The sequence below is a fragment of the Mauremys reevesii genome, linkage group 3 (assembly GCF_016161935.1).
Source record: "Mauremys reevesii isolate NIE-2019 linkage group 3, ASM1616193v1, whole genome shotgun sequence".
Classification (NCBI taxonomy): domain Eukaryota; kingdom Metazoa; phylum Chordata; order Testudines; family Geoemydidae; genus Mauremys; species Mauremys reevesii.
This window is the reverse complement of record NC_052625.1, coordinates 187639017-187654140: the sequence shown is the minus strand read 5'-3', so window position 1 is coordinate 187654140 and position 15124 is coordinate 187639017. Positions and strand designations below refer to the sequence as shown.

The 15124-nt window shown below is 38.4% G+C and overlaps 1 protein-coding gene across 10 annotated transcripts in view; it reads left to right on the top strand.

Annotated features, from left to right (window-relative positions):
• PUM2 (pumilio RNA binding family member 2) overlaps window positions 1-15124 on the top strand; it is a 122628-nt gene that overhangs the window by 42660 nt on the left and 64844 nt on the right. For all 10 annotated transcript variants that reach the window (XM_039529591.1, XM_039529586.1, XM_039529590.1 and 7 more), the window contains one exon: window positions 7186-7254. In XM_039529591.1, the coding sequence (XP_039385525.1) occupies window positions 7204-7254 (51 nt within the window). In that variant the 5' untranslated portion in view covers window positions 7186-7203. The remainder of the gene's footprint in view (window positions 1-7185; window positions 7255-15124) is intronic.

The window sequence follows — 15124 nt, the reverse complement described above, 5'->3', positions numbered from 1 at the left end:
CAGATTATTAATAAATATATCTGACACCGGTTCTTGTATGGAACCTTTTGGCACCCCACACTTAGTAAAAAATTAACTGTCCATTCCTGCATTTGGTGTCTTTTAGCCAGTTTTTGATAAACGACAATACTGCTTAGTTTCTTCAGTTGTCTCTTGTGAGGGACTTTGTCAGAAGCCTCATGAAAATGTAAATAAATTGTTCTCCTTTATCCATTGTTTTATTAACATATTCAAAACATTCTAATTAGGGAGGTATGAGTTTCCTTTGCAGAACCCATTCTGGTTGAATTCTATCATGTCATGGTCTCGTAGTTCTGTAATATTTTTAATACTTCCATACTGGGTAAATGGAATAAAGTTACTGGTCTGTATTTCTTGGAGTCATTCTTAGTGCCTTTTTTAAGGTAAGTACACATTTGCTATTATCCAGTCCTTGGATATGGCACAGAATAATGTGCCTGTGTGTTGTGGATAAGGCATCAAGAAACGGGGAGGTTTAAAGATGGAGTGAGGTAAAGTAGGACCAGTGAAGTTGGTAGTTAAGGGTACATAGACTCATAGACTTTAAGGTCAGAAGGGACCATTATGATCATCTAGTCTGACCTCCTGCACAATGCAGGCCACAGAATCTCACCCACCCACTCCTGTAACAAACCCCTAACCTATGTCTGAGTTATTGAAGTCCTCAAATTATGGTTTGAAGACCTCAAGCTGCAGAGAATCCTCCAGGTGCCCCATGTCGGAGAAAAACTCAGTTCTCGCTTTTTGTTTGGGTGCAGCAAAATCAAATACTTTATTATTTCTCCAGTAATTACAATGGAGGGAGAGAGTGCCATAGGACACAGGGTCCTGGACAGGTCTCTCAACTGGTAAACAATTACAGTAAGCCTTTATACCTTTGTTACAGACAATTTCTAGCAATAATACAGATGGTAAAAAGAAACAATTGCATTTGTTTATACATAAGCCTTTCTGCTATCTTATTTGTCTCACTACTAGAAAAAGGAAGCCTGCATATTTGGTTATCAATGCAAGGTCGTAATAACTTTTAACACAGTTCGTTCGTCTGTCCCACACTATCTTTGCTTCTACAAGTCTCACGTCATTAGGGTTACAGCTAGGCTAACTCTTGCTAACTGACTGACATGCATTAAAATCCCCTTCAAATCCTTATTATTTCTTTCCCTGCTTCCACAAGAGGAAGGCAAAAATCTCCAGGGCCTCTGCCAATCTGCCCTGGAGGAAAATTCCTTCCCGACCCCAAATATGGCAATCAGTTAAACCTTGAGCATGTGGGCAAGACTCACCAGCCAGCACCCAGGAAAGAATTCTCTGTAGTAACTCAGATCCCACCCCATCTAACATCCCATCTACATAGCGATTTAAAAAAACCTGTTGTACCAAGTCTCAGAGCCCACGTCAGCTGATTTAGGCTTGCGGGGCTCGGGCTGCAGGGCTATACAATTCCAGTGTAAATGTTTGGGGTCTCTGAGCCCGAATGTCTACCCTGACATTTTATAACCCTGCAAACCTGAGTCAGCTGATCTGGGCCAGTCGTGGCCATGCCACAGGCTTTTATTGCAGTGTAGAGATACATTAAGGGGGATTGGAGTAAGGGAGAGGTTGGAAGTGAAATGTAAAAAGGCAGGTGTAATGGAGACTGTTGTGTTTTTGTATGGTGAACTGAATTGATTATTCTAAAAACTGTTTACCAAGTTCATGACCGAATAAAGGTACCTCTTGAAACTGTTAATAGTTAAAAATTGGAGCTGGAACTCCTAACAAAGTGTGTAAGCGAGTGGATGTATAGTTTGTTGATTCCATGTGCATCTACATGATAGGTATTTAAGGTATGGTGTGTTCGTGTTGCTGATGTCTTTTTGTTAGTTTGTTTTCTATTTCAGTGGGTGGGATGAAATGTTGGTAACCTCAGATAATGCTGTAGGGTAACAATACGAGTTACCTTTTTTGTGACAAGATCAGTTAGGTCAAGACTTAATCCATATCTATTCCTCGATCAAAGATGTTATAACAGACGAAAGGGCAACCCTCTAACCCACGGGTAGGCAACCTATGCCACCCGTGCCAAAGGTGGCACTTGAGCTGATTTTCAGTGGCACTCATGCTGCCTGGGTCCTGGCCACCGGTCCAGGGGGCTCTGCATTTTAATTTAATTTTAAATGAAGCTTCTTAAACATTTTAAAAACCTATTTACTTTACATACAACAATAGTTTAGTTATATATTATAGACTTATAGAAAGAGACCTTCTAAAAAGTTAACATTTACCGGTATTACTGGCACATGAAACCTTAAATTAGAGTGAAAAAATGAAGACTCGGCATACCACTTCTGAAAGGTTGCCGACCCCTGCTCTAACCCAATATCTTTTAATGAACTTTCTAAGGTAGGGATCTGTCTTCAGTCAGTAAATAGGACTTAGATAAAAAGCCTTTACATGCACTTTTATCAGTACCAGAGTTCAGGGGTACTTCCTTGCATTGGTTAGTGATATTAACACAGTACAGGTGAGCAGTCTTCAGAAGAGGGGTTGGCAACCTTTCAGAAGTGGTGTGCTGAGTCTTCATTTATTCACTCTAATTTACGGTTTTGTGTGCCAGTAATACATTTTAACATTTTTAGAAGGTCTCTTTCTATAAGTCTATAATATATAACTAAACTATTGTTGTATGTAAAGTAAATAAGGTTTTAAAATGTTTAAGAAGCTTCATTTAAAATTAAATTAAAATGCAGAGCCCCCTGGACCGGTGGCCAGGACCCGGGCAGTGTGAGTGCCACTGAAAATCAGCTAGCATGCCGCAGGTTGCCTACCCCTGCTTTAGACACTTGTGCAATAGTGATATGCTGTTGTAGAGGGGGGGAAACATACTTTGAAAGAGTTTTGACCAGAAAGTCAAGGAAGACATTACAACACTTTTAATTTACACTTGAATATATTTTAAAACTAAGGTCAATATATTCTATTTTGTTTGCTTAGTTTATCCTACATAGGTTTGTATACATTTTTTACAATAAAATAAATCCATCGGGGAATGTGCTGTGTCTGGGGAATGTGTCATAGGTACTTAGTCTCAACATTGTGTATATTTTGTTTTTATTGGACTATTTACCTGCTTCTGACATTTGGAATGAGTTATCTATATTAAATATCAGGATTAGTGCTAGCTCCTAATGCCAGAAGCATTTGGCTGATGGAGGAGAATACTCAACAAAATGATTTTAGGGGGAAAGATAAACAAAAGGCAAATGTGTTCAACCAGAAACAGGGCCTTCCCATCTACAGAAAAGATTCTCTATTTCCAGAAGTGCTAGTTGAGTTGTCGGGGTGGCCTGCACAAAGGTGAGAAGATGCAAAGCAAAGAACCCTTGCTTTGAAAATGTTGCTCTTCTTTTTTTCCCCCTTTTGTGTGGGAGTTTGTCCTGCTTAGACTTCTAAAATGAACTACAAATCATTTGTTACATTTCAAACAGCTGGATCTTTTGACTTTTCCAAATTGACCTCTAAACTAATTAACTAAATATGACATTAATTAAAGAGAGACTTTGCTGTGGGCTTAACAGCACAAGTTTACTTAACGCTATTCCCTGTGCTATAATAAAAGTTTGTGCAAAACAATGGCTGTCTACAGTATGAGCTATTGGTGTGATTCCTCTGCTTGTATGCAGGTGCTTTTGCTAGCTCTCATCCAGCTAGTGGAAATATAAATACTGCAGTGTTGCCACGGTAGCATGGGTAGCAGCAGTAGAGGCACAGCTGAGCCATGCAGAGTATAAAGCTGCCTAAACCTGTGGGTATGTACTCCACACAGCTTAGAGACCTTCGCTGCCACTATGCGTGCTACTGGGGCAACACTTCTAATTATATTCACGCTGGTTCGATGGGAGCTAGTGGGAGTGCGTACACAAGCAAGGGAATCACATTCCTGACTCTTATTGTAGATTTAGCCTTAGTAGTAACTGAAAACTGACACAATAGTTTTGAACTCAACTGAAAACTTTGAAAAGTGCTTGGGGAAATAAGTTAGTCAAAGGCAAAATAATTAAGAGAAGGCACCCTTTTCTCAGGAGTTCATACGTTATTACAAATGATGGGGAAATATATATCAAACAAAGTATTTGACAGTGTTTTTAAATTGTAAAGAAATAAAAAAAACTCTGTTCTGAAAGATCTTTTAATTAGGCTGCACCAAAGGAGTAAGGCATTTTTAATTAATTAGATAAATGTTACTTCTGGATCAGAGGAACCAAGCAGGACTGTCTTTTTTTTTGTTCTGGGTTTGTACATTGTCTATTACAATAGAGTCCTGGTCTATGACTAGGGCCCCTATTACTATGGTAATAAAAGTAATAAGCAATGCTAATCAGAACTTCTTGGCTGCTTATGTGATTTCAGCCAACATATTTTCCTTTTGGTTCTGTAGATTTCCTTAATAAATTCTTGAATTCAGTGAAGACGTAGGAAAATTTTGGTAGGCAAGACACAGGAAATCCAGTATGATAGTGATTAGCGAATGGAGACCTTTTAAAACATCAGTGTTACCTGCAATGCTGTGGCAGTGTTTTGTGTACTACTGTTTCTGATGAAGGCATGTGTCCTGAAGGAGACACAAATGACAGCTCCACTTTTCTGGTAACAGTACAGTCTTGCAATAGCATTACTAATAGTAACAGTAATAATCTTTCAAATTTCATGCTTATGAGACTGGAACATGGGCAAAATAAAGTTCAGAGCAATGTATAGGATTGATCTACAACCATAGAGACCTCCAGCTCCTCAGTTTTATTTGTTAAAGCATGTAAGGGGAACCTATGTATTTAATTACGTTGTTACCCTTTTGCTCTTTTTGTAGGGCTTTGGAGGACTGTGTGACTGTAATTGAGGTATTTTTAATGTTGAAAACTGGGTAGGCATGGCAATGTACATTTAATCTTCTGCAGCAAAATAAAAAAATACAATAAAATGTTAATGACTTATAAATGTGGCTAATTGTTAGTGACTTATACAACATCTGTGTTGAATGAATGTAGATTAACAAGAATTTACTGCAAATTGTTTGAAAAGTGCTAATTGAACAAAACCATGCTCTTGGAGATGAAATTGTGTATATAAAGTTTTTTTTTTCTTTCAATAGTAAATTGCAAAGTAATAGTGAAGTGGTTCACAGTATTTATATATAAAATTCTTGCATTGTTTCGTATGAATATCTGTGCAGGTAAATTCAGTCATTAGAAATTTAGATTATCCAAATTCAGAAGTGTCTTCCAAAACTGAAATTTGGCAATTTCATTCTTTCCTCAACAATCTTTTTCCACATACAAGGATTGTTCATCACTTCCCTGAGTTTTTCAAATAAAAGTTTATCTTTATTTAAATAGGTTACTAATTTGCTGTTGATTTTACTACAGCCTAAAATTTGTTCTTGGACATTTTTATAGGAGCATAATGTTCTGTCTTGTCTTACTTCAGTTTCATTGATACAATCAGTGTAAAAATCAACCTAATTGACTTAAATGCCCAATTTTCTAGTATTGGGGAAAGAAAGTTTGTGTTTAGGTTGCTCTTTCAATAATTCAACTCAAAACTAAGTATTCTGCTAGTGCTGGTTGAATACATTGATTGCTCACTGGGGATGGAAATAATGAATTAAAATAACCAAAATCATATTCTTCATGAAGAAGTGTTCTTTTATGACTTTCAGTTAAGCATTTGCTTCAGAAAAATTAAGTATGTACTCATATGCTGACTTCAAAGATTTAATAGTTTGTAGTTTAATATGCTCAGTAATGACATCTTGAAAGGACAGAGTTTTAGCAATGGAAATTGCCAAGAAATCAACACTGCTGCTCAAATTCAAAATGCTAAATTTGCTACAAAAAATTTGCTGTTGGGGAATTTATAAAACTGCAAGTTTATGCAGTCTATCAACAGAAAGATGATGATAACATTTGCACATGCAATTTTGAGCATGTTCAGTTTTTTTCATGTTTTCATAAACAAGTTTATGAATGACAAGAAACCCTGATGTGTGAAAGAAAACAGCATTTGTATACCTTGTTAGCTAAACATCTGTTTATACAAATGCATGTTTGTGCAGTGTCAATTACTGTGTATGGGAAAATGCACATGCATAGCATTCCAGGAGCAACTGACTCCTTGGAATCCAACAGAGAACAACAATAAAAGCAAGGAAATTTGCATCTTCATTTTCCTCCATAATTTTAGGGATAATTGTGTTTCTAAATCATTTCATTGCTGTGCCCTCTCATATTTTAGTGTTGCAAACAAACCAATTGTAGTTTTACTTGTTCTCATCCCCCTTCTTTTTCTAAGTTTTTACCCTAGTTTTGAAAGTTCCTTAGAGGTAGAAAACATACTAAGGCCATGGCTACACTTGCAAATTTGCAGGCTGCAGCAGGGTGTGAAAACACACCCTCTCCAGTGCTGCAAATTGCGGCGCTGCAAAGCGCCAGTGTGGTCAAAGCCCCAGCGCTGGGAGCGCGGCTCCCAGCGCTGTACGTTATTCCCCGCAGGGAGGTGGAAGAGCTCTCTCCCAGCGCTGGCGCTTTGACTACACTTAGCGCTTCAAAGCGCTGCTGCGGCAGCGCTTTGAAGTGCAAGTGTAGCCATAGCCTAAGTGTTTGTTGGGGGTGAGGTCAGTGTCTCTGGGAATAGGATAGACAGTAGTGATAGTCACTTGTGTGCACTCTCATGAGAGTTTTTTTCATACTTTTGTCTTCCCTCAAGTGTACTCAGTAACTTTGTGTGCAACAAATCATTTCTTTTCCAAATTAATATGTATACACCAATCATTAATTTCACTTATGCGTGTGTGTGTGTTTGCAGATAGAAAATTCCTCATTGTTTTTGTGGTAGTTAATGTGTACTGTAATATGCTACATTTATAGTTTTTAAAATATTTGTCCTTAACACAATAATGCAAAATAAATTTTAACATGAAGCATTAAAGAACTGGTTGCAGGCTTTAAGTAGACTCCATTTACCAAATCTGAGAGGTGTATGATTATATATTGAATAGCAAATTTTAGAAACTGAACTTTAGAAACTATTAAAAAAAACAGTAAAATCATATGGGGAATATATAACTGTATTTAAGATATACTTCTCTATCTAATGGTTGCTAATTGTCATTAATTTTTTCTTCAGGTTCGATCTGTGGATGAGATGAATCATGAGTTTCAAGCTCTTGCACTAGAATCTCGGGGAATGGGAGAGGTAAATATTTGTAGGTGATCAGAAAATCCTGTGGAAGATTGGAAATTCCAATAAAATTTAGCTTGTTTTGATTCTTAGCTTGGTTAGTGACGTTTTTTGATCTGAGAAAAACCAATTTTTCAGGCATCCAAAGACCATATTTACAATATCTAAGGTGGTGTCTAAGTTAACTCCAGTATCTAAGAACTATGATAAATGGAACTATAATGTTAACATATTGGGCTTGTTAGCTGATAAGCTTGAGGAAGAAGAGAAGGCAATGTAAAGATTGTGAAAAATTCTCTGCTGTTGCTTTCTAAGAAGTTATTTCCACTAACCCAAGCCTAGGGTGTTGGGGCTTTTGCAGGATTCCCGGACCCAAAGAAAAATAACAATTATAAACTGGCTGGAAATTAGGGCAATTTATTATACCCTTAGTGACATGGCTTCTTCAATGGACAACCTTCGTGGTGATGGACCAGCGCATGTGCCATGGCCTAGGAAGGAGGAACAAAAGCTTCCTTCCAGAATGAGAGGTGCAGTTTTAAATAATTTGAAATACTCTGCTGGTTAAAAGTAGTCTTTTCCTTCACTCAAACTGTATTAACACCAACAGAGTGAGAGACTCTAAAAACACTATTATAAAGTCTCTTAGGAAATTCAGAGAAATGCATACTGAAAGCTAGACTTATTACTCTACTGGCTGAGGATCTGACAGTTCTGCAGCTAGCAAAGAGTCCATGTACATCGCATTAATGAAGGGCTACCTTGTCTCTTTGCTGACTTAGTAGAGGTGAAATCTGAAAAAAGATGTTGATATTCAGGGTAGCTTTAGGAGGCTATAGGAATCAGATGTAAAGATCAAATCAAAAGTGATTGGCTCATTTAGACACTATAGTGATAAATATGGGTTATTCAAATGGCACGCAGGCCACTTGATAAAAATATTCTTTGTTTTTTGTGTACTGTATCAAAACATATTGTTAGGCTTGCTGTCCTCAGTCTCATTAAGATTTATCCTATCGTAAAAAGATTGAATTTATTTTGAATCGTGTTTTCAAGTTTTTCTAGTTAAGTCTCCAAAAGTGACTGCAGCTTCAAACTCTGATATCATAAAGGCAACTGTGAGATATTTTGCAAATATGCACCATCTATACTGTGTTGCTTGAAGACAATGCAAAGTAGTATTGTTTAGCTATGGTCCATTTGGAATATATTGAGAAAACTGAGTCAAGGCAGATCTCTTAAGGAGATCAAGATAAACAAAATTGTGGATACATTTGTTTTATTCTGGACTTAATAACCAGTGTTTTATGTAAACAGACTGTAAACGGATGCAGTGATGTTTCCTACATCTGCAGACACAATGTGTATCAACCACAATACATGTGATTTCAATGCTTTGATTATACAGCTACAAAAAGTACAATATGGTTGTGTACGAACTGACATATGCTAGTTTACTTTACACAAGTATTGAGTGAAAAGAAAAAGAAGATAGCTCTTTGTAAACAGTTACTTTTAAAATTAAACTGAAATATCAAATCCACAACAAATGATTGTTTTACATGCATGATGCACTAACTTTTTAATTACTTACCTATCTGAAAGAGTATTAGAGAAATGTAAGGACCTTACAAACCCTAATGAAATAATCCTCTCAACCACGGGAGGTAGGGTACATTCCAGTTACTTTATCCTAACTTGTATGAAATGTTCCAAAGGGGGCTTCTACCATTTCTTCAGGAGCCTATTCCACATTTCTTGCTTTCAGGAAGTTTGCTGTATTTTCCATAGACTTCCCTTTTCTTAATTCTTTTACCCAAGTTACACGTTAGTACGCCCTAGTTTTGTGGTGTGTTTTTGTTGTTTATTCCCTGAGCTCAAGTTTGTTTTCTTGGCACCAGACTGAACACCGTATTCCAGGTGTGGTCTTATCAGAGCTGTATCAAGAGCAGATTGTCTCTTTTATGATGTGATTCTTCTGAATGTGGGAAGTAAAAAAAAACAAAAAAAAGTTTTTTTTATGCCAGTTGTCACGGAACACTATGGTATAATTTGTTTACTGTTTAACCAATGAACACATTGGGAAAAGTCAGAGACTAAGGGCTTGTCTACACTTGAAACACTACAGCAGCATGTCTCAGCACTGCTGTAGCATTTCAGTGTAAATGCAACCTATGCTGCTGGGAAGGGTTCTCTCACTGGCATAGGTAATCCACTTCCCTGAGATGCGGTAGCTAGTTTGACAGAGGAATTCTTCCGTCAACCTAGCACTGTGTACACTGGGGGTTAGGTCGGCTTAACTACACTGCTTGGATGTTGATTTTTCACACTCCTGAGCAACATAGGTGGGTCAGCCAAATTTTTTAGTGTAGACCAGGCATAACTCTTTTGCACTTTTTGTAAAGTGTAGTGTTGTAATGCAATAGCGTAGCTGGGGACGGGGGGCAGCGGGGCAGTGGCCGCTCCTCCACTGAGCACAAGTGGCGCCTTGTCAATTTCTTGGTGCCTTTTTAATTTTTACTCACCCAGGGGAGCAATCCAAAAAAAAGAGAGGAAAAAAAAAAAGGCGACACCCACTGTGGTGCTTTTACTCACCCGGCGGTGCTCTGAGTCTTCGGCGGCGGGAGCTTCACTCGCTCTGTGGGTCTTCAGCAGCATTTCCGGCGACTGGTCCTTCAGTGCTGCGGAAGACACCTGGAGCGAGAGAAGGGCCCGCCACTGAAGACCCGGAGCACCGCCAGGTGAGTAAAAGCGCCGCAACGGGTGGCGCTTTTTTTCTTTTTTTTTTTGATCCCTCTCCCTGTTCCTTCCACCTGGCTATGCCACGGGTGAATAGGTATAGTTTTTAAAAAAATGTCCAGATAGGTTTTCTTCCCAGTGAAGACATTGTTCCTGTTATGGTCTCTTGTTCTCATGTATGCGTTTTTCTGAATTGAATTTCATTTCCTGATCATATTCCTAATCCCCATAGGTCAATTTATTTTTTCTGTCTCAGCAGGGGTTCAGCACTTCCCATTTTAGTATCTGCAGATTTCATTGGTGGGCTGTTAATTCTATCCTTGGGCTCATTAATGATCCCAAGTCTGCATCAGAATTTTCCAAGCTAGTGTTTCCATTTGTTCATTTATCATGACTATTTGTTGGCAGTCCTTCAGCTAGCTTTCAGTCTGTAAGTTTGGTCATATCTAAACCAATTTGAATTAATTTTGAGTAAGACCGAATTAAGGTGTTTAGTTAAATATTTAGTTCCCTTGATCCACTTCCATGCTATAATGCTGTAGTGGTTTACTTTGGAAGAAAACAAGATGAAAAGAAAAGTTTTCTACATAAAGAGATTAAGTGTATTGCAGAGGTCTTTCTCTGTTGGTCACCTGAAGACTGATTACCCTTTTAAGCTGTGCCTCCAGTCTTATTCTTTGCCATTTTACCTCTGACCCTTCCTCTGTCTGTCTTCCACTTTCCAACCACAGCTTCTGCTTATTAATTTCACAGGCTTTTCCCCCAGTTTGGTTGTCTCCCGTTAGTCATTCTATTGTGACCCACCTTAGGATCACAACCTCTAGGTTAGAAAGCAGTGCTATATAGTAATTGCCAGACCCCCCCCCACCCCCACCCCCCCCAAAAAAGGTTGAAAATACACATCAGTATCTTAAGGATTAAGGAACAAAAATCCTTGCAAGAAAGGCCATACAGCAAGCCAGTGGCAAGCAAGGAAAAGAATGTTGGTCAGACTGCTACTGGAACACTGTGTTAAGGTCTGGTGTCAGTATTTTAAAAATGATGTTGGAAAAATTGGAGAAGGTTCAGAGAAGAGATACAAGAATAGGTAGTCTGGAAAATGCTCCTTAAAATGAAACTAAAGAAATGTAGTCTGTTCAGTTTATCAGAGAGCAGGTTGAAAAGCAGTTTAATCATATGCCATAAGTAACTACACAGGGGAGAGATATGTTACTAGAGAGCTCCATTAATCTAGCAGACAGACATAGCAATGTCCAATGGCTGGAAGCTGATGTTGGCAAAGTTCAAACCAGACATTGTTACCATTAAGGGTGGTAAACAGTTTACCCAGGGATACGGTTAATTTTGCATCACTTGGAGTCTTTTAATGACATTTAAATGTCTTTCTGAAATATATACTTGTGTTCGACCACAAGTTTATTGGGTTAGATGCAGGAATCACTAAGTGAAAGGCCTGTTTTGCCTTTGCTTCTCTGTTATGCAGCAGAATGAATGACATGCCTGTCGTAGAGGTGCAGACTGCTCTTTCAGGTACCACTTAAGAAATAACAAATGGGAATTTGTTTGGGTTGTTCATGTCCTTTGCTAATCAATAGCTAAATAACCACATTTTAATTATGATGAACAACACGATGTATGCTTAGCTATCAGCCATCAGGAAGAACGAGTCAGTCCCCCTCCTTAGGGAAGATTAAACCCTCATAACTTGGGCAGGGAAAAATCCTGTCTATGTACTTCCATTCTCTGTGGGCAAACTCAATTGTGTTGTTAAATTGTCACAACATAAATCCAGCAAAATGTAGCATCTACCTGTTGGCATTGTCCCAGACACATTTGGACAACCAAAGGTAGATCTGTTTGCATCCTAAAATCAGTTGTAAAACACCTTGCTTGTTACAAGGAGCAGCAGCCATGGACCTGCTATCCTAACCATTCCTGAAATACCTCTTTAATGCCTTTCCTGCATCCTCTCTTGTGGGCGGGACTCTGCAAAAGATGAGGTTTAGTCGTCTTCTGGTTCTTGAGAAAAGTAAGCTGTCATGGGATAAGAGGGAAGGTCCTCTCATGGATCTGTAACTGGTTAAAAGATAGGAAACAAAGAGTAGGAATAAATGGTCAGTTTTCAGACGGTAGAGAGGTAAAATAGTGGTGTCCCTCAGGGGTCTGTACTGGGACCAGTACTGTTCAACATGTTCATAAATGATCTGGAAAAGGGGATAAACACTGAGGTGGCAACGTTTTGTATCATCTGCAAATTACTCAGGATAGTTAAGTCCAAAACAGACTGCAAAATGTTACAAAGGGATCTCACAAAACTGGGTGACTGGGCAACAAAATGTATTTATCAACATTGAATTTCATCTGCCAAAGTAATACATATTGAAAAACATAATCCCAACTATACATATACAATGATGGGGTCTAAATTAGCTGTTACCACTCAAGAAAGAGATCGTGGAATCATTGTGGATAGTTCTCTGAAAACATCCACTCAATGTGCCGCTAACAGAACATTGGGTATCATTAGGAAAGGGATAGATAACAAGACAAAAAATATCATATTGCCTGTATATAAATCCATGATATGCCCACATCTTGAATACTGCTTGCAGATCTGGTTGCCCCATCTCAAAAAATATATTTTGGAATTGGGAAAGGTACAGAAAAGGGCAACAAAAATGATTAGGGGTACAGAACACTTCCGTATGAGGAGAGATTAATAAGGCTTGAACTTTTTAGCTTGGAAAATAGACAACAATGGGGCATATGATAAAATGGGGCAAAATCATGACTGGTGTGGAGAAAGTAAATAAGGAATTTACTCCTTCTCATGACACAAGAATTAGGGGGTCACCAAATGAAATTAATAGGCAGCAGGTTTAAAACAACAAAAGGCAGTACTACTTCAAAGAACACCCAGTCAACCTGTGGAATTTTTGCCGGAGGATGTTGTGAAGGCCAAGATTAGACAGGATTCAAAAAAGAACTAGATAAGTTCATGGAGGATAGGTCCATCAATAGCTATTAGCCAGGATGGGCAGGGATGCAAAATCATGCTCTGAAGTGTCCCTAGCCTCTGTTTGCCAGAAGTTGGGAAGGGGTGACATAGTATGGATCACTTGATGATTACCCGCTTTGTTCATTCCCTCTGAAGAACCTGTCATTGGTCATTGTCGGAAGACAGGATACTGGGTTAGGTGGACCATTGATCTGACCCAGTATGGCCATTCTTATGTTCTGGCTGCTCTTCTCGATGAGACACTCTATCAAAAGACAATACTCCTGTGTTTTGCAAAAATCCTGCACAATGTTTGAAGTAACATTTATTTATCCCTGAATCTTTCATCACTTGGACTTTCTACCATCCCTGTCTGACCTTCAGCTAGATAATGGAAGTTATATAGAAATAGCCTCATTTGAGAGGACACAAAATAAACATGCTAGAAGTGCATGACAATTTGATGACCTGATCAGATTCTGATTTAATCTGCTCCATTCTTCCCATCAGTTTTTTGCTTTTGGTATCTGTAATCTCAGCTAGAAAAATCTCTGAACTGAATGATCGTATTTGCACTTTCTGTTGGAAGTGCCACTTTTTCTATAAACACACATTTTTTTTATAGTCTTCATAAAATGGCTTTATTTCCCTCCTGCCCTATCCTGGGACATTCAAAAGGAAAACAGTGGTGCCTTTACAGACATAGATACGGAGTTTAAAGCTAGATGGGACCATTAGTTAGTAAACCATTAAATTTCACTCAGTTACCTAGTACTGAGGAATCCTGCATGGTCCTTGAGATGTACTTCTCCATCCTCTGAGATCTGAAGTATTTAGATCTTTGCAAACTTATAGAAGACATAGTGTTTTGTCCCACATGAAAATCTATTATGTGGACACCTGGTGGTTACTTTTTAAAATATACAAAATAGAAACAGACACTTAAGCATCTTCCATTGCAGTCTTTGGCATGAAGACACTGCATACCAAAATACTATCATGAACATAGACCCTCCTGAACACAGCTAAAAGTATGTGCTCTGTCTTTCTAGTTATTTTTCTCCCTTCATTATGACTTTTTAAAATCCCACTGTAAGAACCAGGGATTTCAATATGAAGAATGGGGAAATGGCCTTCAAATTTAATTTAATTTAACTATTCTCCCACTGATTCTACCCACCAACTTTGTTCCTGGCTAGTAGGTTTCTGAGACATTTGAAGCCTCATTAATCCTTTAGTTACTAGAACGGAGAAGCAACTGTCTTGACTTCAGCTTTCTGACCACTAAAGAAGTGGAATCTCAACTACTCTCATTGCCTCATGGTCTTTTCTTGTTGCCCTTCCAAATTCATGGCCGTGAAAAATGTGTCCCAGCCCATGAAATCTTGTTTCCCCCATGAAATCTGGTCTTTTATGTACTTTTACCCTTTACTATAAAAATAGCCTATACTACAGGATAAAAGTATACAAAAGTACAGCATTTCTCAAAGTGGAGGTCCTGACCCAAATGGGGGTCGCAAGGCTATTGTAGGGCATCATGGTATTGCCATCTGTACTTCTGTGCTGCTGCTGGCAGCAGCACTGCATTCAGAGCTAGGGATCTGGACAGCAGCTGCTGCTCTCCAGCCCCCAGCTCTGAAGGCAGCGCAGAAGTAAGTTAGGGTCAGGACCCCAGTTTGAGTCTCAAGGGTTTTACATGTTTATATTTTGCCATTTTTAAATACGAATTCATGTTTTGTTGCACCATCATGAAATTTAAGGTTTAAATATCTGAAACTGTGAAATTCAAGATTTTTAAAATGCTACGACCATGAAATTTATTAAAATGAACTGTGAATTTGGTAGAGCCCTACCCATATGGTATTAGTTTCGCTAGTGCCGTTTATGTTCCTTATCCCAACTAGCAGCAGAGAGGATAGCAGCAGCTTCATAGGCACTATCTGCAGACTAGGCAATATAGTGTTGCATCAGATTATATTTGTCATATTTTTTCCACTTCCGGAAGGCCTAGAAACTTGTTTTAAATGGATCATTAAATTCTGCAGAATTAGATTAATATTCTCCTTTCAAATGTCCACTAACAAATAGATTTTAAAAAAAAAATGCTCGGTTACACTTTTTTCAGAGTGCACAAAAATTAGAAATCCA